This window comes from Lepidochelys kempii, chromosome 10 (genome assembly GCF_965140265.1).
Source record: "Lepidochelys kempii isolate rLepKem1 chromosome 10, rLepKem1.hap2, whole genome shotgun sequence".
NCBI lineage: Eukaryota > Metazoa > Chordata > Testudines > Cheloniidae > Lepidochelys > Lepidochelys kempii.
This window is the reverse complement of record NC_133265.1, coordinates 45,959,685-45,987,244: the sequence shown is the minus strand read 5'-3', so window position 1 is coordinate 45,987,244 and position 27,560 is coordinate 45,959,685. Positions and strand designations below refer to the sequence as shown.

The window sequence follows — 27,560 nt, the reverse complement described above, 5'->3', positions numbered from 1 at the left end:
AGGATTTTCAAAAGCATCTAAGGGAGTTAGGCACCCGGCTTCCACTGAATTTTAATATGTGCTGGCACCAAACTCCTTTAGGTATCCAGCTTCCATGGACTTTCAATAGGTGCTGGCCCCAAACTCCCTTAGGTACCCAGCTTCCATTGACTTTCAGTAGGTGATAGGTGCCAAACTCCCTTGGGTACCCGGCTTCCACTGACTTTCAATAGGTGTTGGCACCAAACTCCCTTATGCATGTGTCTTCTTTTGACTTTCAAAGGGTGCTGGCACCAAACTCCCTTAGGTGCTTTTCAAAATCCCACCTGCAATCCCTCCAGAAACTCAAGCTGATGGAGCTTGCAGAACGTTGTTTACTTTGGCCTCGTTTCCACTGGCAAGGGCTTGCTGCTAGCGTTGCTCAGGAGACCAGCACTAGCAAACGAGTGCTTTTCCCAGGATAGTTTCTACCATTTCCCCAAATGGAATAGCCTCTCCCAGAAAAAGGGCTTTTATGCAGGCTAGCTGCATCTGCAGGTGGGCTTTGTCTTTTGTCAGTTATGGGGGGTTTTCATGCTCCTGGCTGACATGGCTCTGCTGGGTCTAAATGTTTGTTCTCCTCTGACACATCTGGCATGGTCTGTTATTGGGGGTGCAGGGTTGGATGGTCTGTGCTGGTAGTTGACCCTTGTAAACATCCCTTGTGCCCCGATGAATGGGGAGATGCTGTGTGGATCTGATTGTGTGGAGGAGAAAGAATGTGTCTATTTGGATGTTTAGCACACCGCAGTAACGTTTAGCAGTGCAGCCCTGACGGTCCTTTACAAAGACACTAGGTTTTCTGGAAGGCAGGTTCCTAAACGCTCCAGTTACCTTGTACTCTCCCCCCAGCCCAGATTTCCCTAGCCCTCTGGGCAGCCCCAAGGGCCCCCTTTCCCCTGTATGCTGCCCACAACCATGGGATCCCATCTGTCCTCGGGATACTGGACACAGTGACATACTGATGTTGTACCACCAGGTTCCAAGCTGCTGCGTCTCCTGCCAGCTAACTATGCTGATGGCGTGTACCAGCCAGTGCAGGAGCCAAACGTGCCCAACGCTCGGAGCCTCAGCAACGTGGCCGCGCGGGGGAGCTCCAGGCTGGCCTCCAGCAGGAACAGAACGGTGCTGGGTGTCTTCTTTGGTAAGAGGTGGCTGGCAGGGCACTGGGAACAGCCCTTGGGCTATTTCTTTACTCCCATCGTTGTGACCCCTCTCGCTCTTTCCCCTACAAAGCCCTTGGTTAGACAGATTCAAATCTATAACTTCTGAACCAAGACGTCAGACCTGGCTGAGCCCTGGGGGTTAGGAACAAGGATTTGAATGGGAGGCGTCGAGGAGTGGTGGTGGCCCGTCACTCTGTCTTAATGAGGTTTTTGTTTGGAAACTTCCTTGTTGTTTTAGACAGAGTTTTATACCAATGATGCATGAACACTTGGTGTAGGAGGAGCTCCTACTCCACGGCAGACTCTTGTTTCAGAGTAGCAGCCGTGTTAGTCTGTATTCGCAAAAAGTAAAGGAGCACTAGTGGCACCTTAGAGACAAACCAATTTATTTGAGCATGAGCTATCGTGAGCTACAGCTCACTTCATCGGATGCAGACTCTTGTGTAGCTTATAAACTCAGCGAGGGTTCGGGTGCCTCTGAGACTCAGAGCTGGGGCTCCTCTTGCCCCTCCACACTCTGCCTGGTAAGAATTTCACCGGAGCGCAGGTGATTTAGCTACACAGCTGCCCCTGCCACTCATTTGGAGTTCTGCAGCCCTGGGCACCAGGATTTGCCAGGCCAGCTCTGTCCTCCGAGGCTGGGATATGTTCCCACAGCCCTTTCTGGAGGGGCATGTCCCTCATGCTTCTCAGAGTACGTTCCTCTCGGTGAGGGTGTGATCCGGGCTCCTCTCGCACCAGGGCCTGTGGCCCTGCTCTGCACACTGGTGGCTTCCTCCATTTGTCTGAGTCATGTTTGGAGAGTGTAATCCCCTATGTATGTTCATGCAGGCTGAGCAAACAGGCAGCAGGTTTCCCAGAAGCCAAAGGGCCAGCACAGCAGAGGAGAAAGAGCAAGAGGAAATGGGGTTCAGTTATTATTTCCTTTAGTCTCACTGATCCAAAAGGCAAAGCAAACACAAGCTCACCTGGGGTAGTCCTTCTAGCCTGGGGCAGTCCCTCTAGCCTGGGGCAGTCAGCAGTGTCCCTGCTGTCTGCAAGAGGCATGAATAAATACTCATTCCTGTCATACGCAGAACTTCACCCATTCATTAATCATTTCGCTGAGTGTTTGTTCGATTGTCTGGGCAGTGGATCCCAGCAAGAGCCTGTCCCAGCAGTGCTCAGTGCTGGCTGCTAGCAGAGACTTTGGCCAGGATTCTGTTCAATTTTATCTCAGAGATTTCAATGGTAGAGGGGACCATGACTCTCTCCTCTGATCACAGGCCAGAGAACCCAGCCAGAGAGTCCTGCATCCAGCCCATCTCTCCAGCTGAGCTAGAGGCTCTCTGAAGTGGGCAGGCAAGTTGTTATCCTGGTGAGATGCAATCCCCAGGCGAGACGCAATCCCCAGGCTGAGGGCAGCTCTGCAGTACCCAGGAGTGGGAGAACCCTGGAAGGTTTAGGGGACTGGGTTGAATACATCCTCAAAATTCCCCCGCTTTCCCCGGGCCCTTTGCTCTGCTTTTGGCTAGAGATAGTGATGGTCAGTGCTTCCACAGCGCGTCAGAAATTCCCCTCCCGAGCATTGCACAGTCTGCCAGCATTAAAACAGCCTGTGAGATTTCCAGCCCTGCCTGCTGCCATGCAGACTGGACTAGCCCACAAGTGGCCTGTTTCACAGGGTTGTGGCACCTCTGCCTCGAGCCTCAACCAGCACCAGACAGCTCAAAGGCTCCCAACAAAGAAGGGTGTGAACCTCCGGTTCAGGGCCTGCCTGTAGGACAGATGCCTCTTCTGTCCTTGCTTGCTGTGCGTCACTTGGCTTATGTCAGGCAGTCGCCAGGCTTGGAGAACAGCTCCCCACAATCCCTCAAGGCTCAGACAGGCCTCAGCGAGTGGCTCAGAGGAGAAGGGGTGGCCAGGCCAGGAACAAGGTCATGTGAGGCACCAGGTTTCATCAGGCTGATGAAAGGCAGAACCTATTGGGATCTCTGAACAGCCACTGGCTTAATCCGATTTAATCCCTGCTGACTATGGGACTCTGTGCTAGCCATGTGTTCGTCTGCCCAGCCTCACAGATGGGTAAAGCCCAGCACTCCTCACAGTACTCTGCCCAATAGCCCATCCCACCCAGGGATCTCAAAGCACTGTAGAGAGAGGCAAGTATCATCACTCCTGTTTGCAGCTGGGGAACGGAGGAACAGAGACATCAAGTGACTTCCCCAAGGTCAGCCAGCAAGCCAGTGGCAAAGTCAGAGAGAGACTGTGGGTCATTGTCCAACATGGCCATCCGTGTGCAGCCCACCCCCCACATCCGCATATCACCTGACCTGCTCTGACTGAGCTGGAAGAGCAGTCGTTACGCAGGGCCATGGAGAATTTGCCTGAATCTGGTTGAATGCTGTTATTCTTGGAGTGCAATTGACAACCTGCTCCCACCCAGCTGTCCCAGTCACTGTCTCTGCTTGGGTCTCTCGTAGGTTTCCATGTGCTCTCGGAGATCCTGGCGGTGGAGAATCCCGGCTGCCCTGCTCAATTCATAAACATCCGCATCCCCATGGGAGACCCCGTGTTTGACCCTAACAATGCTGGAAACGTGGTCCTACCCTTCCAGCGCAGCAAGTGGGCTGTGGAAACGGGGCAGAGCCCCAACAACCCCCGAGAACAGGTGAAGGGGCAGCATTTCCTTTTTTGTTTCTTTTTGGGTTGTATTTATTTCTTCCATTTGTTGTTTACAGGAGTATTTTGTAACTGGCTGGGGTGAGGCAGCGCATGTGTCAACAGGTCTCTGGCACAGTGACATAAAGGTGCCTTATGAAATTAAGAGGACAAGAGAGCAGAGAGCAGCAGCACCGTCCTCTCACACGCCAGTCACTCTCCCCATTTATTAAAGACATTAATGCCCGCAGTGACCTGAGAACAACACAGTTCCCACTGGTCACCAGTCCAGGATGCAAGAGAGGAAACATTGCAATGACATGGACTAGACAGAAAATGCGTTACTGAAAATGTAGTGACCAAGATAAGCAGGTTCTGATAAGAACGCTGCGCCCTTTACAAGCGTTAGTGAGCCAGGCCTCACAAGCCCCACCTGCAAGGTGGGGAATTGACATTTTACAGACAGGAGGCAAACTCCCCTAGGTCACAGTACCCCTAGAAGAGAGCTCAGATCTCCTAGCTTCCTAGCCACTGGAGGGGACCATCCTTCCTTTCATCATCTAGCTTGTTCTCTGGCCCTTTGAGCTCTTAGCTGAACCCCTGTATCTCCAGCACTCAGTGCATATGGACCTGGGCCAGGAAGAAGAGAGATGAGTCTCTCTTGCAGCATCTGTTTTATTTATACCCCTTGGCTCTTTCTGTGTGAAGCTTCAGATAGGCCAGGTGCCCTGACCCTCTGTCAGGCTTTCCTCATTAATTAATATCCAATTGCACTTGCTCAGAAGTCTCCCCTCAGTGCAGTATGCAGAGAGCATGCCGCCACTTAAAGGCCTTTTCATTCTTGCTGGCACTTAAGCTAGGGTGACCAGATGTCCCGATTTTATAGGGACAGTCTCAATTTTTGGGTCTTTTTCTTATATAGGCTCCTATTACCTCCCCCTCCCCTGTCCCAATTTTTCATATTTGCTGTCTGGTCACCCTAACTTAAACAGCACTGCTTTGTTTGTGAACTGCAAACTGAATTGCTCTTTCACTAGTTTTAGGCCCTGGATTCCTGGAGGACATATCTGCTAACTTCAGTTTAAGGGGTTCATCCCAGCCCTCTTAGGGACACTGACGAGCTCTCCCCATGTTCTCCCAGTATCACACCATCTCATAGGAAATCACAGGAACCTAAAATTCCCTACTCACCTCCGAGCAGAGAGCTCCCAGCCTGTAACAGGGCTCCGCTGGATGGGCGGCATGCAGCATGGGGTACTGTCTGCATTACAGCCCAGTGAAGAAAGGCTGGGGAATCACATTTTTTGTTGTTGTTAAAAAAAAAATCTGTGAAGACAGACAGTCCGCAGTACCTTACCCCATGTACAAAACAGCACCGAAAAGGAGCATCGGGGCTGTTGGTGCAACTCGGCAAAGTCAGCATTCGGGGTCGTTGAGCAAAATATTTGTTCTTTCAAAAGAAAGCCCATCAATTTCTGTAGATTGACCCAAAACGATCCAATTGATTGGCAAATCAAGTCACTCGCAACTTTCTGGGAGGCCAGAGTTGGGGGAAAACGTAGCCACCTACGGTGATAACGGTCGAGAAAATTCTCTTGCTGTGGGAATTTCTATCACTTTAGTCAAAATGCCCAAGGAAAATATTAGTGATCGGCCCTGAAGTAGCTCTGGTGTGTTAGAAATGGGTTATGAGCAGTGTCATTTTAGGACTAATTTGAGGAAATGCTTACACTAGACTAACAAGCCTTTCTGTCACTCTGCTCCTGTGTGACATGTAATAAACAAGACATTCTAGGCAGTAAACTCCCTTTATCGTGGTGTAATAAACAATAGAATGTGTATGCTGTGCAAATGGGCAGTCATAGACCTTGCAAAAGGATAAATGCATTATGGCACCCTAGTCTTGGTACTATGAAAAAACATCATGGGATCGAATGCATTTCCACACACCAGCATGGCTGGCTCAGTGTAACCTGGTAATATTCTGAAGTGTCAGGATGTGGGAACATGTGGTACCATCACCACCAATACATCAGCCAACTGTAGGCAGAGCTGGCTGAGAAATGAAAACACATTGCACGTGTCATTTCATGTCACTAGTTTTCCAAATGGGTTGATTTCATTTTCTTGAAAAACCATCCACAGATTTTTTTAAACTGTTTTTGAAAATAAAAATTTCCCATAATGAAGGTTTTCAGTTTTGAGATTGAAATTTTTTTCAGAACTGAAATTTGTTTATGTGCTGAAAAAAGTCCCACCATGTACCTAATTTGTCCAGTCAGAATGGTCTAGCCAGAAAACAAAAAGTCTGAAATTGACACCTGATGAACACAAACAGACAGAGCTCAGAAATGGAAAATCACAGTGGAGCCTGATTAGCAGGTTGCATTTTTAATTCAATGTTTCCTAGAAAAATTTCAAATCCTGAAAAGTGTTGAAGACACCAAAATGTTTGCAAGGAAATGTATATTTTCAAAAAAGGCCATTTTTCACTGGAAATGTTTGCCACGTGAAATGCGTAGCCCAGCTGTAATGGAAACAGACTTCACAGTGCAGCAGCAGGAGACATGGCTCTAGGGATGGATGAGCAGCAGCCAAAAGGAGGGGCTCTGGTTAGAACCACCTTGCTGAGAGCAGGTTTGCTGGGGAGGAGTCCAGTACTTCCTCCTGCCCTGCCTCACTCAGCCTGTGATTCAAGAGCTTGTTTCAGAATCTAAAGGAAAGCAGGAAATGAAAAATAATTTAAAAGAATGAAAACTGAACTTCCTCCAACCTCTGGGAAGGCCCCTTATCTGGGTGAAGAGTCACGGGGTTGGTAGTTTATCAACACTGGCAGGCTCATCCCTTTCTTGATGATTCTGGTGACTTCTGCTACAGATTGATAAAAAGGTAGTAAGACTTCTGTTCCTTGTGGAATACGTGTTGTTCATCTCACCGTGTGTGTAGTGGACCATCAATATATACAAGCGCACAGAGGACCTGGGCTTTGGCTAAGCCCTGATCCTTCTCATGCAGAGACCAGGAGGCAGCCGATCATCCCACTCTGACCCAAGCCCTTGCTTCTCTCCTCAGATAAACATGGTGACAGGCTGGCTTGATGGAAGTGCCATTTATGGCCCTTCCCATTCCTGGAGTGACGCCTTGAGGAGTTTCTCTGGTGGGAAGCTGGCTTCTGGGCCTGACAAGAGCTTCCCAAAGCAGACGGACGGGAGAAACTTCATGTGGACGGCTCTGGACCCGTCCACGGGACAGGGCGGCCCCCAAGGGATCTATGGTAAGGAAGCCTCATGTCCCAGTTTCCCATCTTTCAGCCTCCCATGGTGCATTTGCAAGGTTATTTCACACCCTACCCAGGCTGAAGTCTCCAACCCATCCTGGATCAGAATCAGGCCTAGAGGTGGCCGATTGCACAGGCTGCTTGAGAGAAATGTCTTCTCTCATGCTGCAAATTAATGCAGAAAAGCGATTAAAACTGCTGGGCTTTGCCCAGCACTGAGTCATCAGTCTCCTTCCCGATCCCCCGAGCAAACCCACCGCCGGGTGTGTCCGAGCAGAGCGTCACCTCAGGGCAGGGAACAAAGGGCTGGGTGGGTAGGCCAGATCCCCCTGCATCCAGGGAACCTGATGCCAAGCACTCTCCCCAGAAAGGGCTGCCGAGCAGAAATTCCCAGACACAAAGCTGTTTGTTTCCTGGGTGTGGGGTGTGGTGTGGAACCGAGGCATTCATGCCGCATTCAAGCAGCGCCATGAAGAGAAACATTTCTTAGCACCTGCCAGGCCCAGGCAGCGAAGTGCTGGCCACTCCCTGCAGCCAGGTGCTGCCCCTACAGACCCAGGCCGTGCTGGTGGGTCACCTAGACTTTAAGGCCAGAAGGGACCCTCATGATCATCTAGTCTGAGCTGCTGCATGTCGCAGGCCACAGAGCCTCACCCACCCCCTCATGGCTGTACTAGACCCCTAACCTCTGGCTGAGTGACTGAAGTCCTAAAATCACAGTTTAAAGACTCACCTGTGTAATGTTCCTTCCCCAACCACACCCTGAGTGCGGCGGGCAGCGATCAAAGAAGGCAGAATCCTGGTCAGACTCAGCACCATTAAGCCTGCCAGGGCTGGGCCTCTCCCTAGCCCTTATGGGGGGAATTGCTTAAGGCCCAGGCTGCTCTGCAGCCCACGCAGCCCTGGAACAGTTATCGGGTCGTGTGTCGGGGTAGAACCTCCCTGCCAGTGAGGGTCAGAACTCTGCCCAAAGCTGCCGAAGCTCCGCGCACTCACTATAGCAAGTGCAGCATGTTAATTCCATCCGGACTAACCGGATTGGCTCCCTAGAGAGAGGGAACTAGGCCAGGAAGGCCCCTGGGGCGGCCAAGCTCAGGGAGGAAGCATGAGCAAAGGTTCCTTTTGGGATAATGTTGGTCAGGTCACAACAAAGTCAGTTCCCAGCTAGTGGGAAAGTTTTGGAACCACTCTGTGTGGGTGCCCAGCTGGGGAAGGAGGCAGGGACCCAGCCCAAGAGGGAGAGAAATGCCAAATCACGCAAGGGAGGAGACAGGAACCTGCGTAAGTTGAAGATGCAATGTGAATTTGAGGCAGCCCTGCATCAGTTCCCAACCCAGCCCAAACTATGCTGATAGAAACCCACTCTCCCCCTCTAATCTGAAATGATCTAGGCTGCAGGTCACAAACCTGGTCATAATCCAGCTGTGCTTTTTTAAAGAATTCTTTATCTGGCCCTCCTTTGCTCTCTGCCCCTTTACCTGATACTAGGAAGAGCACAGTATCTTCTGGGCCAAAGCAGGGGGCGAGCTCATGCCATGCCACACTACGGACGAGAGATGTTTTATGACTGTTTTATGAAGTGTATTGCTTACCATAAAACTATATCAAATACCTGATGTGCACCTAACAACTTTGTTTGCTTTGTCTTTTACTTTTTCATGAGGAAAAATTAAAAACAGAAGGAGAAAGAAATGAGAGAGAAATGTAACCTCTTTTCTTGGCCACACTTTGTGGCAATGAGTTCCACAGGGTAGCTGTGCTTGGTGTTAAAGGCGAGTTATCCTCTGCCAACCACTGCCTGACTTTATCAGGTTTAAATGTGCTGCTTTTTAAATTAATCAATTGCCTCCTTGTTTTTTCTATTTCTCTATTGTGTTCCCTCTTACTCCTCTCCCTTCTGATATATAGAGAGAGGACTAGAAAAGAGTTACTGGCATTCTTCTCTTCTCTTCTCTTCTCTTCTCTTCTCTTCTCTTCTCTTCTCTTCTCTTCTCCCTTTATTCTGTTCCCCACAGAATGGCCTCTGGCTGGCAGACATGGACACTGAAAATCCCCTACCCAGTGCCAGCACACACAGCCCCCGGAACATCCCCTCTCCAATCTCTTCCCTCCCCATAGCACCAGGGAAGCTGCGTGTGGAATCTAGCAGCAGGCTTCCTTTCTGTCCCATAGCAGCAACAGTCAGCTCCATGGTATATTGAAAATGGTCTTAAAAACAAGTGACGACTTTAAATTTCAAGGAGTTTCCTGCTTCTGCTCGCAGGGTAGGGGGTCTGGAGGGAAATGTGCAATCTGGGTCTTTTGGCATGCAATCTGCAAAGAGCTGGCCTAGAGCAAAGGTTGTGCTGCCTTAGAGAACAGCCTGCTCTGTCTCCCATAGACTCATAGATATTAAGGTCAGAAGGGACCATTATTTTCATCTAGTCTGACCTCCTGCACAATGCAGGCCACCGAATCTCACCCACCCACTCTTGCAATAAACCTCTCACCTATGTCTGAGCTCCTGAAGTCCTCAAATCATGGTTTAAAGACTTCAAGGTGCAGAGAATCCTCCAGCAAGTGACCTATGCCCCATGCTGCAGAGGAAGGCGAAAAACCCCCAGGGCCTCTTCCAATCTGCCCTGGAGGAAAATTCCTTCCCGATCCCAAATATGGCGATCAGCTGAACCCTGAGCATGTGGGCAAGACTCACCAGCCAGACACCCAGGAAAGAATTCTCTGCAGTAACTCAGATCCCACCCCATCCAACATCCCATCGCAGGCCATTGGGCCTATTTACCATGAATAGTTAAAGATCAATTAATTGCCTCTCTCTGGTTTTGATTCTTCTGCAGTAGGGTTTTGGATTCTAAGAAATATAGTTGTGTTACATGGCAACCTGCGAGCAAGAGTATTTTATGTTTTCATCTAACTTCTGTGTATGTTTGTCATGCACTTCATGGGTTCCTTGACTGTTGTAGACTTTGGGAATGCCAGAGGGAACGAGAACCTTTTCCTGCAGGCCGAGAGCATTGTCTGGTTCCGCTACCACAATAACTGGGCCTCGAAGCTGGCTCAGCAGCACCCGAGCTGGTCGGACGAGGACGTGTTCCAGCATGCGCGCAAGTGGGTCATTGCTACCTACCAGGTGAGGGAGCTGAGAGCCCCATGCAGAGGGGCCAGCACGAGGGAGAGCCCCTGGAGTGATGACGGCTGGGCCCTCTGCCCTGAGCTCTGTGGGTGTTTGTGCTGACACCATCTCCTCCTCTCCTCCACAGAATATCATCCTGTATGAGTGGCTGCCAACATTCCTACAGAAAACCATCTCGTCGTACACTGGTGAGGGGGCAGGAAGCACGGGGTGCAGGAGGCAAGCAAAAGGGTGGGGTGATGGGCCTAAGGAGGCTGTGGGGAGCAGTGAGTGGATGGGGGAGTGAGGGACCCTGAGAGGGGTCTGTGGGGAGCAGTGGGTGGATGGGGGAGTGAGGGGCCCTGAGGGGGGGGCTGTGGGGAGCAGTGGGTGGATGGGGGAGCAAGGGGCCCTGAGGGGGGACTGTGGGGAGCAGTGGGTGGATGGGGGAGCGAGGGGCCCTGAGGGGGGGGCTGTGGGGAGCACTGAGTGGATACAGGAGTGAGGAGCCCTGAGGGGGGGCTGTGGGGAGCAGTGGGTGGATGGGGGAGTGAGGGGCCCTGAGGGGGGGCTGTGGGGAGCAGTGGATGAATGGGGGAGCGAGGGGCCCTGAGTGGGGACTGCGGGGAGCACTGAGTGGATACAGGAGTGAGGGGCCCTGAGGGGGGGCTGTGGGGATCAGTGGGTGGATGGAGGAGTGAGGGGCCCTGAGGGGGAGCAGTGGGTGGATGGGGGAGCAAGGGGCCCTGAGGGGGCTCTTCACTCTCCTGCCAGGAGGTGCAGCCCAGCAGCTGCTCTTTGTTGCAGGTTACAAGCAGCATGTGGATCCCAGCATATCCACCGAGTTCGTGGTGGCCATGGGGCACTCCCTGGCAACCATGGTGCCCCCTGGAGTCTACAGGAGGTAGGGAGAGCCGCGTGGCAGGTGGGGGTGCCCGTCAGCTGGGGAAGCAGCAGTGCCAGGCGGGTGAGTGGAGGCAGCAGTCGCAGGTCAGACTGCAGCAAGGAGAGCTGCTCTCCACTCCTGGAGGGCAACAGATCCACCCCAAACCCTGAAAGACACAAGCCTCCAAAGCATCACCCAACCCAGTGCTTTCCTGCCAGCTCCTAGCAGCAGGGCTGGCACCACCGCCCTAGCAAGCGTTCCCTCCAGAGTCTGGGGCCACGCGGGCTCCCTGCCCTACTGCCTCTCAGCAGAGAAGTGTAGCCCGGGTCATGCCATGCGCAGGCTGGGGCAGCTGGAGCTCCCGCCCAGCTGTGTATATAGCAGTATGGATACAAAGGTGCTGTCTACACTCAGGACTGTTTTCTGGGGACTCAGACTCTAGCAAGCTGCAGAAAAGCCCCTCTCAGCCCCGCTGTTATCCCTGCCCAGAGGGGCTGCGAGGCCTCACCCTTCTCCTCTGTTCCAGAAACACGAGCTGCCATTTCCAGGAAGTGCTCAACCAAGACAACAGCAAGTCGCCAGCCTTCCGGCTCTGCAACAGCTACTGGTGCAGAAAGGTATGGGGGAGCGGGCCTGGGAAGGGCAGCGTCTCATCCGCGCCCTGGCCAAAGGCAGGGACTACCTGCATCGCGGGCCAAGTCTTGTCCCCGCTGCGCCGCCTGACCTGGCCCCAGAAGCAGGAGGGCAGGATTTAGGCAGCTGCTCCATGCTTCGGTACAGCAGGTTCTTGAAGTTCCAGGAGCCCTGTCCCGAAAGAGGCAGCATGCAGGGATAACCCTCCCCCCAGGCCGGTGGCTGTCTGCCAGTCGATGGGCTCCGGGAGTTGCAGCTGTGGCTGTGTGAGATGAGTGATTAAAAGACTCCTCCCTCCCCCGTCCCTTTGTTTACCTTCCTGAGAGCGTGGACTACAAAGCTCTGGCCCAGCCGCTCAAAGTGGGGCAGGCAGGGAGGAGGAATCCCCAGGGGTCTCAGACTTTATGGGCAGCTCTAATGAGGCAGGCCGGCACCTGGCACAGGCCCGCGGCCCGCCCAGGGCCCCCAGGCTTGCAGAGTTGGCCACGGTCGCAGCAAATGGGCTGGATTCAGGTCTCTGATTCTGAATGCGCCTGCAATAGGAAATAGGGGAGCACTCAAGGGTCAGGAGGGCAGGGTCTTGGCGCAGTATGGTGGTGGGCTGGCTCGGCCTGCCGTGTAGCAGAGTGTCAGATTGTGAGAAGTGAGGGTTACCAGCCATCCTGAGGATCAGAGCCTCGCTGGTCATCAGGGGGCCGAATGGACCGTTCCAGTGATGGCAAGGCCCTTGCCAACCGCATCCCATCACCAGAATGGCCTGGTGGGAATTCCACCACACAGAGAGTCAGGCGGGTAGGACTGCACTCAGGGAGCTGGCAGGGAGCTGTTGCCGAAGCCGCCGGGACCACCTCACCCAGCTGCCCAGTGCTTGACTAATGCAGTCACTGCCCCACCCTAGCACTTCACTGCGAACGGACACGCGAAGCACTGCAGCTCTGAGGAGATAAAGCAGGGAGTTACCCCACGGGCAGCGCCCTCCTGAGCAGAGTGGGGTCTATATCCCTCCAGAAAGTCCCTTGAGTCAGTGTTTCTTTCCACCCCAAATTGTAAGGAAAGTTGGAATATTGCGCTTGCTGTCACCCAAAGAAATTCAAACGTTTTCCATTTGGAACAGTCGGGACTTTTCATTCCGAGCAGCTCGATATTACACTGCATCTGCCCATGCAGTGCCTCATGGGAGCTGGATTCTGGTGCCTCTCACCCACATTCTGCACTCCCGGCACGTAACTCCCGTGATGCACCATGCAGCTTGGTCAGAGGCGGGGTTGTAGGGGAGAACCAGGACATAAGGTGCCTTCAGCAGCTGCAGTTTCACATTGAACAGACTTGAAATGAAACACGTCCATACGGTTGAATGCACCAAATGCTCTCATTTGGGTCGAACCAACTGCAGACGAGAGATTTTGTTGAGATCTTCCCTAGAAAAAGTTGATACGTTTTGGGTCAATGAAAATTTTCCTGCAGAAAATTGCTATTTTGCAGAAACTTTTTTCCATTGAAAAACTGTTTCAGCAGAAAACTCCCAACCAGCTTGACTCCTGAAAAGCTCCTTCTTGTTCTCTGATGCTGCTTCTGTTCCTCCATCCCATCCCTGGGGAGGCAGCTTCTACAGACAGGAGACTCAGGCAGGGCCAAGATAATGGATCTGTCCTATGGGAGCCAGATCTGGAGATCGTTACGCACATGGGTGTGGCAGCCGCACGGTGAGGTGCTGCCCGGGCTCACAGGAAGACCTGGCACCTATGGGAACAGACAAGGCATAGGGTGCTACACCCTCCAGGGCCCCAAGGGACCTTCTGCCTTCCATTGGCTGTGGATTTCCACCTGCTGAAAGATTTTCACAAATAATGGCAAAAAAAATTCATGTTTTGGTACTAATTGTAAAGATGTCCCTGAAACAGAACCCAACAGTTCTGCCAACCAGTGAAACCTGCAGTGCAGGAACTGCATAACTGGCTTAATGAGCCTCCAGAGCCAGCCTCTTCCTGCCCTGGGCTTTAGCCGAGCAATTCTCATTCAGGTCTAAGGCCAGATCTTCAGCTGGTGTAGATCTGTGAAGCCCCACTGGCTTCCGTAGTGCCTTCCATCAGCTGAGGATCTAGCCTGATGCCTGCAGGACTGTGAAGGCCTGGAGGAAGCTGACATATTCCAGTTAGAGATCGGGCCCACCTTTCTCAGTCAGAGCGACCCACCTTTGGCACAAGCTAGCAAGGGAACACGTGGAGTCTTCTTCTTGGGATGTTGTCACATTCAGCCTGGATGCCTTTCTGGGAGATGTGCTTTAGTCAAACACAAGGGAATGGCTCAATCAAGGGGTAACTGGGTGAAAGTCGCTGGCCTGTGCTAGGCAGGAGGTCAGGCTAGAAAATCTAATGGTCCCTTCTGGCCTCAAATTCTATGAATCAAGGTTCCTTTGGGTGCTGGGTCAGGCGAGTGCGAACATCACGGGTGTCTCAGAGGTTTGCACCATAATGACAGAGAATCTCTCTTTCATTTAGAACCCCAATCTTGAGACAGCGCAGGATGTGGATGACCTGCTGCTGGGAATGTGCTCCCAGATCGCGGAGCGGGAGGACAACGAGGTGGTGGAGGATCTCAGAGGTTGAGACGCTTTCATGTTGCAGTTGTGCAGTTTGGCTGAATGTCTGTCTCTTTTGGCTGTTAGGGGGAGTCTCGTTGTTCCCCTTTTACACCTGGGGCGGAGAGGCACAGGGAGGGGACATGGCGTGGCAGAGAGTCGGTGACAGAGTCAGGAATGGAACCCAGGAGTCCTGACACTCTCCTGCGCTAACCGCAGCTGTGGCTGTGGCCAGCTGCTCTCTTTCCTGTAGCCCTTCCTAGCTAGTGTTGGGCAGCAATCTTCACTTTAAGATGAGTCCATGAGGGAAGGGGACTTGGTGAGGGGAGAGGCCAGCATGCAGGATTGTCCTCTCAGGGCCCCTGCTGTGCTGTGAGAGGAAGGGTGATCACTGGAGGTTGATTTTGCATTACCATGTCTTTAGCTCCTCTCTTTGTTCTTCCCAGATTACTGGTACGGGCCCCTGAAGTACTCTCGCACCGACTACATAGCCAGCTACATCCAGCGGGGCCGAGACCTTGGCCTGTCCACCTATACCAAGGCCCAAGAGCTCTTTGACTTACCGACTGCCACAAACTGGTCATTTTTTGCCCACGTGGATGGAAAGGTCAGAAGCACCGAGATGTCATTTAACCTCAGTGGCTTGTGTTAGCCTCAGACACCCACCGCTGGGGCCTCATCTGCACACAAAAGTCATACGGCTTTAACTGTCTTGGTGAAGTCAAGGCGCTACGACACCCTAGTGTGGACACGGTTACACTGGTCCCAAGGTGCTTCTGTTGGGATAGTTCTTCCCAAAGGTCAGGGGAGCGAGCCACAGCCCTCACTGACATAGCTACACTAGCTCAAACGCTGTGTGTAAATCAGGCCTCGGTCTGGGTTTAAAATTGGCTAGAGAGAGATCACCACGTGAGGAGCTGGGTTCCTTGCTGCTGCCCTCAGAGCATCACTGGGGCCTCAGGTGTTGGTGGCTGGTGCAGCTGGCTGCCCTGCCCTGCCCTGCCCTGCCCTGCCCTGGTGGCGAGCTCTGTGCTGAGCTCACTGCCTGGCGCCTGCCCACCCTCCCATATAGCTGTGTGTGCTCTACTCTTCCCTGGAGCCGCAGCTGCTCCTGGGCTGAGGTTTGGAGCAGCCTGGGGAGTTGGAGCAGTCACAGCTGTGAGCAAGGCTGATACAACTGAATCATCTACCCACCTCAGTGCGGTTCTTAGCCCCTCCCACTGGTCAGATCAGACCCTTAGCTGATGTCTGCACCATACTCAGAGATAGTCTAGCTAGCACAGCTACAGACAGCAGTGAAGACGGGATGGCTTTATCGCAGGCCAGCAACACATGTTCATACCCAGGGTCCCTGGTGGACTTGTACAGCCTGCACTGCAGCCTGCTGCGGCTTCACTGCTGGTTTTAGCCCACTAGTGAGATTCAAGCTAGTGCGGGTACCTCTGCGTGAGCTCCCGCCACCACCCCTCTGACAGCAGTGTGGACGTAGGTTTCGAGTGGTCAGTAGGAAGGGCAGAGAGTACTGGCCAGGTTCTCCCCAGTCCTCACTCCTACCTAGCTACAAGTATCATCAGCCCCCGCAGCCAGCTGCTGCAACGTCTCTCTGCCAGTGGCGAGTTGCATGCTGAGAGATCCTTAATCTGATGGCAAATAGAATAATAGAATCTCAGGGTTGGAAGGGACCTCAGGAGGTCATCTAGTCCAACCCCCTGCAGGGCCAATCCCCAGTTTTTGCCCCAGATCCCTAAATGGCCGCCTCAAGAATTTGGGTTTAGCAGGCCAATGCTCAAACCACTGAACTATCCCTCCCCCTGATAATCAGGCCCCAGCTCCAGCGAGGATGGTACAGGAGCGTTGGAGTCTATGTGTTTTGGGGGAAAGGAGGCCAGCCACAGGGGACCTCAGTGAGGAGCTGACGGTGGAGGTGCCAGGTGGAGATTACAGACCACTAGGAGTCAGGCACAATGGGAAGCACAGGGATACTCCTGCCAATGACAGAGCAGCTAGGCTTTCCTGTGCTCTCATTGGCAGAGACCTGGGGGTTCTCTGGAGCAGCGAGCCAGGGCTCTCAGCACCTGCCCCTCCCACACCAGACGAGTCTTCACATCTCTGGGAGGGGCGAGGTGGGGCAGAGGGGATCAATTGACCTTGGTTGGTGCTTCCTTCCTTCCATTTCAGTGGGAAGCTGTGGCACCCGTACGGGGTCACACACACAGCTGGCATTGTCACCATCCCACAGCCAGCTGGCTTTTCCATAAGACCCCAAAGGGCTAATGAATCTTCTCACGGCTTTTTGATACACTCAGCCACTAGCGCATGGGGGCACTGGGTGTAATCAGTCCTTCCTAACCCATGGGGCTTGTTCTCCAGGTCCTTCAGAATGTAGCTGCCCTATACGACAACGACATCTCCAAGCTGGAACTCCTGCCAGGGGGCATGCTGGAGAGCAACGGAGACCCCGGAGACCTCTTCAGCGCCATCATCTTCGACCAGTTTACGCGCCTGCGTGACGGGGACAGGTTTTGGTTCGAAAACACAAAGAACAGGTAAGTGTCTCTCCTGGCAGCCCATGCCAGGGGTGGTCCCTGCATTGGCCATTGTTCCCCCAGAGTACGGCCAAGATGGTGTTGTGCAATTTAACATCCTGTAATGCACTGTAACTGGCCTGAGACTGGGGCCTGGAGTCCTACAAAGTGCGAACCAATGGTGAAGCCCGAGAAGCACTTCAGGCCAATGGAGAACGAGCTCAGACTTTCATGTGGGTGAAGAAAGCCCATCCCAGCAGCTCCCTGGCAACCCATCGACAAGCTGCTGTGGAGCCTTGATCTTCAGTTCTCTTCCCCAGATCCTGAGATGATGTGGGATGGGTGTCAGAGTCTGTGGTATACAATCCTGGCACTCTCCCGGGGCTGATCTGGGGCACAGTGTAGGCTGGGAGCTCTGGATCAGACACACTCTTGGGACTCTCCAGGTGCTGATCTGGGGAGGGCATGGGCTGGGGGGTCACACGCAGTCCTTGTGTGGGCAGGGGTCTCTGACGCCTACATGGATTCCATTTTCTCTTTCCCCAGGTTATTCACAAATGATGAAATTGAAGAGATTCGAAAGACCACATTCCATAATGTCCTTGTTAATGTCACCTATGCGGATTCGACAGATGTCCCGATGCAGGTGTTTAACTGGAATACTTGTGAGTATTTCCTTTCTGTGCTGCTGGGGTGATAACCCGGGGGAGCCAGGCTGCTATGTTCCCTTCACCTTTCCCCATGGTAGGTCTTGGGCTATACAGCCAGGTTGCACACAGCACCCTGCCCACCAGCTGAGAGGCTCCCTGCTCGGGCATCGTCCAGGTGACGCTCCCTGCATGGCTGTCCTCTAATACACCCCGCTGCGCATCTGGACCATGTGTCCATTAGCAGTTGGGTTGGGCAGCATACACTGGGCACAGGAGTTGAATGAAAAGCCACAGACCTGGCTGGAATTGCCATGGTTTCTAATAGAAGAGTGCTGCTGAGCAGGTCTGGAGGCCAAGACTGATGGAACCCCCTTGCAATGAGCAATGAGCAAAGCCAACTCTGTTCATATGGGGATGGCCCAGAGCTCACACCCTGGCATGGCCATAAGTCAGGTCGGAGCTGGTAAAGCATTCTGGGTATTGGCAGGCAGGAATTCCAGAGGTCCCAGGCCAGCACCTATGGCTAACCCAGCATCCATCGCTTTTCCTCACTTTCCATGTCATGCGCTCGTCCCCTGTTACTGGCCTTGGTCTGAAGAAAGTAGACCACAGTTTGTTTGTGAGTTGTGGCCATTAATGTCAGTGATCATTTTGCAGCTGTGTTTTTGCCCCACCCTGCCCTATAAAGTTATCCATTTACCATGCAAATTTTTTTATTGCATTCTTCCAATCGCATTGCAAGAGCTTTATTGCTTTCAGTTTAAGACACAAAAATCCTGACAACTTGTAACTGCGCCAAGAGTGATTTCCAGAATTGCAGCATGATCCTGTCATCTGATGCTAAAGCCTGGCTGAGCACCTGCTCCGTAGTGCCGATAACTCATAAGACATGGTAATTCCCTCACTGCCCATTCCCAGGTCTCATGGGAGAGTGGGCGCTGCAGAACACTATTGTACAAATGACTTCTCAAGGAATCCAGAGCAGGCCAATTCAGTTAAATGGGTGCAGCAACCAGAGGACTGGAACCCATGTAACTGACAGCAAGGATTTGGCCCCAAAAACTCTGAGCTGGAGTTAAATGTAGGGCCCAGAGCTTTTCCCCAGGACCTCCCAAGCTTTAGGGGAACCCTTCCAGACTCCAGAGAAGACCTCACGTCATCCCATAGTGAGCGTGCTCCTAGAGAGCAAAGCAAGCGTGAGCTGGGTTGGTATCATGGCACTCAGACCATCTTCTCTCTGCCTACCAGCGGATCCATGTCCTCAGCCCCAGCAGCTGACTACAGAACACCTGGCAAACTGCACACCCATGACAGTGCTGGACTATTTCGAAGGCAGCGGGGCTGGATTCGGGCTTATCCTCGTCGCCCTCTGCTGTTTTCCTTTAGGTTTGCACTGGTCTTTGCTTCCTTTGTTTATTTGCTCTTTGCTTAAATGCAGTTGTTGTGCCAAATCGCCCTGGGGGCTGAGCACCTGACTGGCATCAGTGGGAGTTGCATGCATTTAGCCACCCTTGGGAATTGGCCCACTGCAGCTCTGTGATATCCCCTGCTCTGCAAAGGCCCAGTCCTGGCTGGAGTAGAGTACCTCTGAGAGATGTTGAGCACTCTTAGCTCCCATCACAGTCACTAGGGAAGGAGGATACTCAGCAGCTTGCAGGATGATAGTTCCTGTCGCACTTCACTGAGAGTCACTTCACCGCGCCAGGGTCCCTTGTGACACTGGGGCCACGTGTAATGGGGAAATGTACCTTAGATTGTGGCTGGGTGGCATTTAGGGGTGTGTGCTTGATTGGAGGTCAGATTAGACAATCTGGTGGTCTTGTCTTGATGAAGGTAGGACAAGAAGCCATGGGCATAGTCTGCAGCAGGACAGATTTTTGTTCTGGGGTAGTTAAGCTCTGGAACAGGTTGCAAGGGAGGTTGTGGAATCCCCATCCTTGGAGGTTTTAAAGAACAGGTTGGACACACAGCTGTCAGGGCTAGTCTAGGTTTACTTGGTCCTGCAGGGGGCTGGACCAAATGACCTCTCAAGGTCCTTTCCAGCCCAACACATCTATGGTTGTGTGAGTCGCTGGTCCCAGCAGCAGCAGGAACCTTTAGTGGGACATTAGCGATGCCAGAGATGGAGGCAGAGGCTCAACTGTGACTGGAACCCTTGATTAAATAAAGCCATTTGCGGTTGAAACGTGCCATAGTCGGGGAGGGGAACAATCCCACATTCCCTCCAGGCCCCAGTGGTAGGTGGGAATCATTGTAAGCCCTCGTGGGTGACCACCAGGGCTGAATTGCCAGAAGGTGGGTGGTCCTGTGTTGTTCTGTTACCTCATTTTTCCCTTTCCTGCTCATTTGCTCCCTCAGTGAGTTTATTTGTTGCCTGGATTGTCGCTACTTTCCGCAAGCGCGATTTCAAGAAGCTGCAGAGAAAAGCGAACCCCAGTGTGAGGAGAGAGGTGTCGGGCGAGGGAGTGCAGGGTAAGGCGGGGACCTTTGGCTGGCTCGGGGGGGCATGGTGGAACCCCCAGCTCGCTGGAGTTGGGTGGTTCCTCCGTAGTCCAAGTCATGCATCCACCAAACCCCCTTTGCTGTCAGCGTGGGTTACTGTCTAGGACAGCGTTGGCATGGAGCTGACACCCTTCTTCATGCAGCTCACCTTCAGTTGGGAGCTGGGAGGGAAACTCTGGTACAGGGCACTCATGTGAGGGCAGGTGGCAGCTTCTGGGGCTGGCCCTAGAGCAGGCTACCGGCATCTGATCTGGAAACTGTGGAGCTTCTCTCTAGCATTGCCCAGTTAGAGTAAAATCCCCCTCTCCCGTCTGCATGAGTGATCTCAGCTCTAACGCTCCGAGAGCCATGTGGATAGGATAAAGGAATTTTTCCCTCAGTGTTGCCTTGTGATTCAGTAGGAGATCTGGGGTTACTGAATAATATGTATCCTCTATGAAATGGAGACCTCCAGCTCTATAATGTCCTTAAAAATGGAGGCCGGTGACCTGACCCTGATCTCCCGTACGCTGGTGTAAAACAGGAGTAACTGTATTGAAGACAATGGAATTATACCAGACAGAACCAGTCCATGTGATACCAGAATTGAGCTCATTTTAGTACAGTTCGCCCTGCAATTTGGATAGACCGCTTGATCAGCAGAGGAATAAAGGGCTTCTGTTACCCACCCCAAACAGGAGTAGATATATTTGTAGGCCGCTCTCCCAGTGAAGAAAAATGTTTGTTAATACTCACATACAACCAGTCTGACCCAACTCCCTGCATTCTCTCCCGCCAGCCTTGGAGTGGCAAGGTCCCAAGACAGACAGCAATCTCATCTACCTTCAGCTTCATCCAGACAAGATTATCAAAGTGCTGGACAACCGGCGAGCCGTGCTCCGCAGCATCAGTCTGAAAAACCAACAGCAGGTGGACATGGTCCTCTCCATCAACAAAGGGAACAAAGCTTTGCTCCTGAAGATTCCCAAAGAGTATGACCTGGTATGTGGTAGGACACATGACATGTGCTTGGCGTTGCCTCTGAGCCCTCTCTCTGCCTGGCTGTGCCAGTCATAAGGAATAAATTCCCTACTCTCCACCTCCCTTGATGACGTGTTCCTGGGAGCCTAAACTAAATATTTTGGCAGGGGTGGCTGGGTTTATTGCTGGGGTAGCCTTACACTGGAGGTTCTAGGCCAGTGGATAATAACACCAATGCTTTGTACTGATTCTGAAAAAGCCTTTTGCCCAGATCTGTGAGGTTTAATAACTCTGAATTTCTAGTAAACATGACGCTCCAAAGCATGCATGCCCTACGTGTGCATGAAATAAATGTCAGGATTCTACTTAGTGCTGGTAAATCAATCAAACAGGTGGAAACTCCAGAGTCCATAGGAAGCATTTTTATCTCAAGCGGTATTTTGGATCCTATGTTTCCACTCTTTGGTTCATGCAGCATGAAGCATGTTAATGGTGGCTACGCCTGCCTATCTAAATAACAACCAGAGCTCCATAGGAATGGCCCAGACGTGTCTGATGGTCTGGCCTACACAGAGGATGCTTCAGGTGGGCCCTGTAGGTTCTGATCTTTAGTTACAAGAAGCTGTAGCCTTCTCTCAAACAATGAATCTACATCATCCCCCTGGAAATAGAAGTGTCACTCATTGGGTGGGTCTTGCTGGTTGGAAGCAGGGCTCATGTGCCTAAGCACAGAGAGAACATGAGAGAGAAATAAAATGAGATCTTCAAGCAAGAGCCTGATTAGCTGTGAGTGGTATTGGGGCTGCTTTTGGGGTCTTGGCATTTTAGTCTGGTTTTAACACGCTAATGGAGTGCCACTCCCAGCCCAGCCGAGAATGGCTCCAGCTCACTGGCTCATTCTTTGGGGGCTCCTCCAGGTGTTGCTTTTTAATGGCGAGGCAGAGCGAAGTGACTTTGTCCGGAAGCTGACCAACTACTTGGAGACAAATGGACTGTCTCTCAACATGTCTGACATGACGGAACGCAGCCTGCTGAAGAGGGCTGTGACCAAAGAGCAGAGGAAGCAGATCCTGGAGACTTTCTTCAGACATTTATTTGCCCAGGTATGTACCAAGCCAGCACATGGGTGTGGTGAGCACTCCGGTAAATGGAGGCCAGCTATTTATATTGATTAAACATTAGGCACTACTGCTATTATTGCACATCATAATAGGCAAACCACTCACAAGGAACAAGCTGCCAATCTGTTTGACACTAAAGAATCCCTGTTATTTACAGAAGACTGAGGAAATGGCAGTGCTGGGATATTACCATTTAATACCTGGAAGAGGCTGTTGCATGACAGCATGATGAGTACATTGTACCAGTAAATGCCCTCCAGTGTGTATTGTAATAATAATGACCATCAGATGGGAGTCATAGGAGACTTTGCCACAGCATCTGCTATTAAACCTTGGCTAAGAGTTGGGGAGAGACCACCAGTGTTTGTATGGAATGGAAGGGGTGTGGGTTAGCATGGTTCTGTTCTTTGAGTGCTGAGTATGGGACTATCCCTCAGCCTGCCTCTCTCATCGCAGGTGCTGGACATTGACAAGTCAGATGCCGGAGACCTCAACTTTGAAACGTCCTTGACAGCAAAAGAATCTCTCAAGTGTGAGCTGAGCCGAGCTGAGTTTGCAGAGTCGCTGGGGCTCAAACCCCAGTCCATGTTTGTGGAGTCCATGTTCTCTCTTGCTGACAAAGATGGCAATGGATATCTCTCCTTCCGAGAGTTCCTGGACATCTTGGTGGTCTTCATGAAAGGTGAGACTTTGTTGGAGGACTGGGAGAGAGTCACTGACTCACGTTAAGCATCTTGCCGCAGTCACAGCCCCAGCTAAACAGCTTCCTTCTTGTCCACACTCTGCTCACCAGCCATCGCAACTCAGCTGAACCTTGGCATGGTCCATCTATCAAATGAAACATAAAGCGAAGGTCCTGTCCCTGTGTAGTCACTGAAGTCCACTGGTGCCTCAGCCAAATTTCTTCAAGCTCAGAACACAAATGTGACCAAATCTCTCTCAATATGATGCGTGTAAGAAGTAGCTAACAGGTCCTGATTCAGGACAGCACGTAAGCATGTGTTTCAATTTAAATGTGTGCTCAAGTGTTGTCCTGAATAGGAATCATAGAATCATAGAATATCAGGGTTGGAAGGGACCTCAGGAGGTCATCTAGTCCAACCCCCTGCTCAAAGCAGGACCAATCCCCAATTAAATCATCCCAGCTAGGGCTTTGTCAAGCCTAATCTTAAAAACATCTAAGGAAGGAGATTCTACCACCTCCCTAGGTAACGCATTCCAGTGTTTCACCACCCTCCTAGTGAAAAAGTTTTTCCTAATATCCAACCTAAACCTCCCCCACTGCAACTTGAGACCATTACTCCTTGTCCTGTCCTCTTCTACCACTGAGAATAGTCTAGAACCATCCTCTCTGGAACCACCTCTCAGGTAGTTGAAAGCAGCTATCAAATCCCCCCTCATTCTTCTCTTCTGCAGACTAAACAATCCCAGTTCCCTCAGCCTCTCCTCATAAGTCATGTGTTCCAGACCCCTAATCATTTTTGTTGCCCTTTGCTGGACTCTCTCCAATTTATCCACATCCTTCTTGTAGTGTGGGGCCCAAAACTGGACACAGTACTCCAGATGAGGCCTCACCAATGTCAAATAGAGGGGAACGATCACATCCCTCGATCTGCTCGCTATGCCCCTACTTATACATCCCAAAATGCCATTGGCCTTCTTGGCAACAAGGGCACACTGCTGACTCATATCCAGCTTCTCGTCCTGTCACCCCTAGGTCCTTTTCCGCAGAACTGCTGCCTAGCCATTCGGTCCCTAGTCTGTAGCTGTGCATTGGGTTCTTCCGTCCTAAGTGCAGGACCCTGCACTTATCCTTATTGAACCTCATCAGATTTCTTTTGGCCCAATCCTCCAATTTGTCTAGGGCCCTCTGTATCCTATCCCTGCCCTCCAGCGTATCTACCACTCCTCCCAGTTTAGTATCATCCGTAAATTTGCTGAGAGTGCAATCCACACCATCCTCCGGATCATTTATGAAGATATTGAACAAAACCGGCCCCAGGACCGACCCCTGGGGCACTCCACTTGACACCGGCTGCCAACTAGACATGGAGCCATTGATCACTACCTGTTGAGCCCGACAATCTAGCCAACTTTCTACCCACCTTATAGTGCATTCATCCAGCCCATACTTCTTTAACTTGCTGACAAGAATACTGTGGGTTCAGGCACAGGATAACTGCTTTCCTAAATTGGGGTCCAAATTTCTACCCCAGTTTCATTCACGCAGAGAGTGACCTCTACCTGTGAATTAACACGAATAACCAGAACAGCATTTCTCCTTCAGCTGTTAAAGCAGAGAAGGCGATCTCTTCTCTTTGTCAGTGCTGGTGGGCAAAGTTTGGCTAGTTAGTCTCTGAATGGGTATCCTGCACTCCACCTGTCGGGAGGCCAGTGATGTGACTCTTAAAATCTCCTTTTTTCTGATGCACTAGCAGACAGGGAAAGCTACAGCAAACTCTGCAGCTGCCTTTTCAACAGGCAGTGGCAAGGGGGTATCCCATGATCACTTCATACTATCATTTTTTATACTGTCAGGCAGTTTTGGGGGGTAGCTTCCTTGGGGGAAGTTGGGTGGTGTTACATTTTACTGGGTGCATTTGGAGGCTTTATTAAGAGCTTGTCTACATGGAAAATTGACCAGAATAGCTATTGCAGAAAAGGCAGCTATTCTGGAATAACTGCCTCTGTGGACACTCGGTTCCAAAGTAAATGTGATTTTATTCCTGGCCAGGGTACCAGACTCTGCCCCAGTTTACCCCCAGGCTGGAGAGAAACACGCAACCTTAATACTTTAATTGAGAAACTGGGAGGGAATAAGGAGGTGGGATATGATAACTGACAGACTAGATAAGGTGATTGCCAGAAAATCTTTGCCTTGCACTGATTAGGAGAATAATTCACAACAAATAATTTGTTTGACAAATTGTGCCTCTTTTTCTCTTTGCAAACTGTCTGCAGACAGGTAGTGATGGTCTCAGACTTATTCATTATTCAGAATCACTGCAGATTTCCACAGCGACTCATCCTTGGTTGGGAGTTCACTAAGAAGGAGTTTGTTGGAAATATTCAAAATTTGTGCCCTGTTGATTACTTAAATAAACACAGGGGATTGTTTCTGCTCCCTGACATGACGAGTGATGTCCTTAACTAACACAAGTGTGTATTGTGACTTTCACGCTCAAATATTCCTTAAAGAATTTGCATTTGACGAACGTTTAGTTATTCAAGCTGTAAGATTTTTTTCTTCATGTCTATTCATGCTGGTAAAGCTCGCGTGACAGCATTTAGAGAAATCAAACACAGAGGAGCAGCAAATGCAGCTGAAACAAACTTGCTTACAAATTCAAAGTAACATTAGCAGTGTGCTTCTTTGCAGGAATTTCTCTAATGGAATGATGACTGTGTTACTGCAGGTCCCATAAGCCCCACCTCAGTCCTTGTAAAGTGCCTTGAGACCCTAATTTGCAAGGAACTACAGAAATAAGAAGTAATTCTTATTCCATCCATCTTCTTTCCTAACAGGGTCCCCAGAGGAGAAGTCAAAGCTGATGTTCACCATGTATGATGTTGACGGGAATGGCTTCCTCTCCAAGGAAGAGCTCATCAGGATGCTGAGGTATTCCTCCTGTCTGTGCTGCAGGATAGGTAGTTGGCATACGCCTTCTCAAAAGTGGCTGCTCATATGAGGTGTTTCAACTGCTGAGGGTCAGGTGTGAAACCCCTTGGGTCCAGTACTTGGAGCTGAGAACCCCTGGATGTATCGTGATGCTCTGAGAACCCCTGGATGTATTCTGATTCTCAGTCTCATCTGAAGTGTCTTCAGTAATGATGCTGCCACATCCCCTGCAGGGGTCTCTATAACCCCCCAGTCAGGCCTGTGTTCTTGCCCTCTGAGAGTCAGCTGATTGCTCTGCAGCCCCCAGCCTTGTCCCTTTGCTCTAGGTCCTTCATCGAGATCGCCAACAACTGCCTCTCGGGCGATCAGATGGAGCAGGTGATTGAGTCCATGTTCCAGGCGTCAGGCTTTCAGGAAAAGGAGGAGCTGACATGGGAGGATTTTCATTACATGCTGCGGGACCATGACAGCGAGCTGCGCTTCACCCAGCTCTGCATCAAAGGTCAGCGTGGTGGGGCACAAAGAGCAAAGAAAGTCCAGGTGACCTTTCTGCTGCGCTCAGCTGGGCTGGGGTGGCTGGCACTGGAGGGCAGAGTGAAGTCCTGTCTTTCCTCCAGCGTCTGTTTTCCAGCCGCAACCCACAGAGGTGCCATTCACTATAAGGTGGGGAAGTTGCCTTCTGCTGCGGAGACTCAACAAGCTGGCCCTTCTCTCAAGCAAAGCAGGCTGCCCGTCCCAGCAGAGCCCCTCCCCCCCCAAGCAGAGAGCCCAGGGGCATGATTGGGGCGTTTCTGGACGCGTAGTCTCCGTGTCACACCTTTGTCCTTTCTCCTCCCCACAGGAGTTCCAGACGTGTTCAGGCAAAACATGAGCAACCGCGTCTCCTTCATAAACCGGCCCAATACCAACGGGTAAGCTGTGCCCACTGGCCTGGGGCCTGCCTTTCTGTCTTCCCAACCCCTCTCCTCCCTACTAGCACGCTCGGACTCAGCCGCTGCCCCAGCAGGATGAGGGGAGAGAGGGAAGGCAAGTGGCTGCTTCTGAAGCTCCAGCGTGTGTCTGGGAGCAGGCCAGCTGCAAGCCCAGTAAGGGAGAACACGGCTCCTCCTGTCTCTCCCCATGACTCCAGCCTCGGCTGGCTGCTGAGTTCACATGGTAGCTTGTCAAGAGCCGGATTTCACATGAGATTTCTGGTATAGAACCCCCAGGCTTACACTGCATCATGGGAACGTGCAGCCTTCTGCTCTGGGGAGCCCTCTGGCTCCCCTGGCCTGGCGGGTCTGGCTCCTGACGCTGCAGTATAAGCATGCAATAACCCAACCTGCCAGGCTCCCGCTGCAGGAGAACCTGGCATGCTCTGGCCTCCCGGCACAAGAGCCCAGTGTGCCCGGCTGCTTTCCAAAGCCTCATTCCCTCACATCTGGCTCTGAGCCATGCTACGCAGATTATCCACAGAGGCATCTCTGGTTTATAAATAGTTCCTTTGGCAGCACAATCCCAACCAGGGAGAAAGCCCCAGCTCGAAACCACGGCACAGCTTGTGGAGTGCGAGAGGCCAGAGCTGGGGAAGAGGATGGGCAAGAAATGCGTATGCCCCCCCTCAATCCTTGGGCGCTAGCCTGAGCCTCTGAGCCGGCTGCCTGAGGGGTCAGGCTTTGGCTCAGGTGTTTCCTGTTTGATGCCTTTCTAATGCAGCTGTTCTCTATGGACGGTGACTGTAAAAAGGGCCCCGGAGCATTATGTGTATTATGGCTGTGCGACTTTGTATCAGATTGGCTTGGATTATAAAATAAAACACCAGTTAGGGCAGGAAGTGAAGAAGGAATCTGGATCCAGTTGAAACTTCAGGGGCCCTCTAGGGAGGAAGAAAGCAACT

At 51.7% G+C, this 27,560-nt stretch overlaps 1 protein-coding gene across 1 annotated transcript in view; it reads left to right on the top strand.

Moving 5' to 3' along the window:
- Positions 1–27,560, top strand: part of DUOX2 (dual oxidase 2) — an 87,339-nt gene that overhangs the window by 48,523 nt on the left and 11,256 nt on the right. Inside the window, exons 8-26 of the mRNA XM_073363242.1 lie at positions 998–1,162; positions 3,647–3,834; positions 6,897–7,098; positions 10,062–10,228; positions 10,359–10,419; positions 11,018–11,114; positions 11,623–11,713; positions 14,228–14,330; positions 14,754–14,914; positions 16,678–16,853; positions 17,379–17,497; positions 18,731–18,868; positions 19,841–19,954; positions 20,763–20,965; positions 21,862–22,047; positions 22,522–22,747; positions 25,591–25,684; positions 26,011–26,186; positions 26,526–26,595. Coding sequence (XP_073219343.1) covers positions 998–1,162; positions 3,647–3,834; positions 6,897–7,098; positions 10,062–10,228; positions 10,359–10,419; positions 11,018–11,114; positions 11,623–11,713; positions 14,228–14,330; positions 14,754–14,914; positions 16,678–16,853; positions 17,379–17,497; positions 18,731–18,868; positions 19,841–19,954; positions 20,763–20,965; positions 21,862–22,047; positions 22,522–22,747; positions 25,591–25,684; positions 26,011–26,186; positions 26,526–26,595 — 2,737 coding nt within the window. The remainder of the gene's footprint in view (positions 1–997; positions 1,163–3,646; positions 3,835–6,896; positions 7,099–10,061; positions 10,229–10,358; positions 10,420–11,017; positions 11,115–11,622; positions 11,714–14,227; positions 14,331–14,753; positions 14,915–16,677; positions 16,854–17,378; positions 17,498–18,730; positions 18,869–19,840; positions 19,955–20,762; positions 20,966–21,861; positions 22,048–22,521; positions 22,748–25,590; positions 25,685–26,010; positions 26,187–26,525; positions 26,596–27,560) is intronic.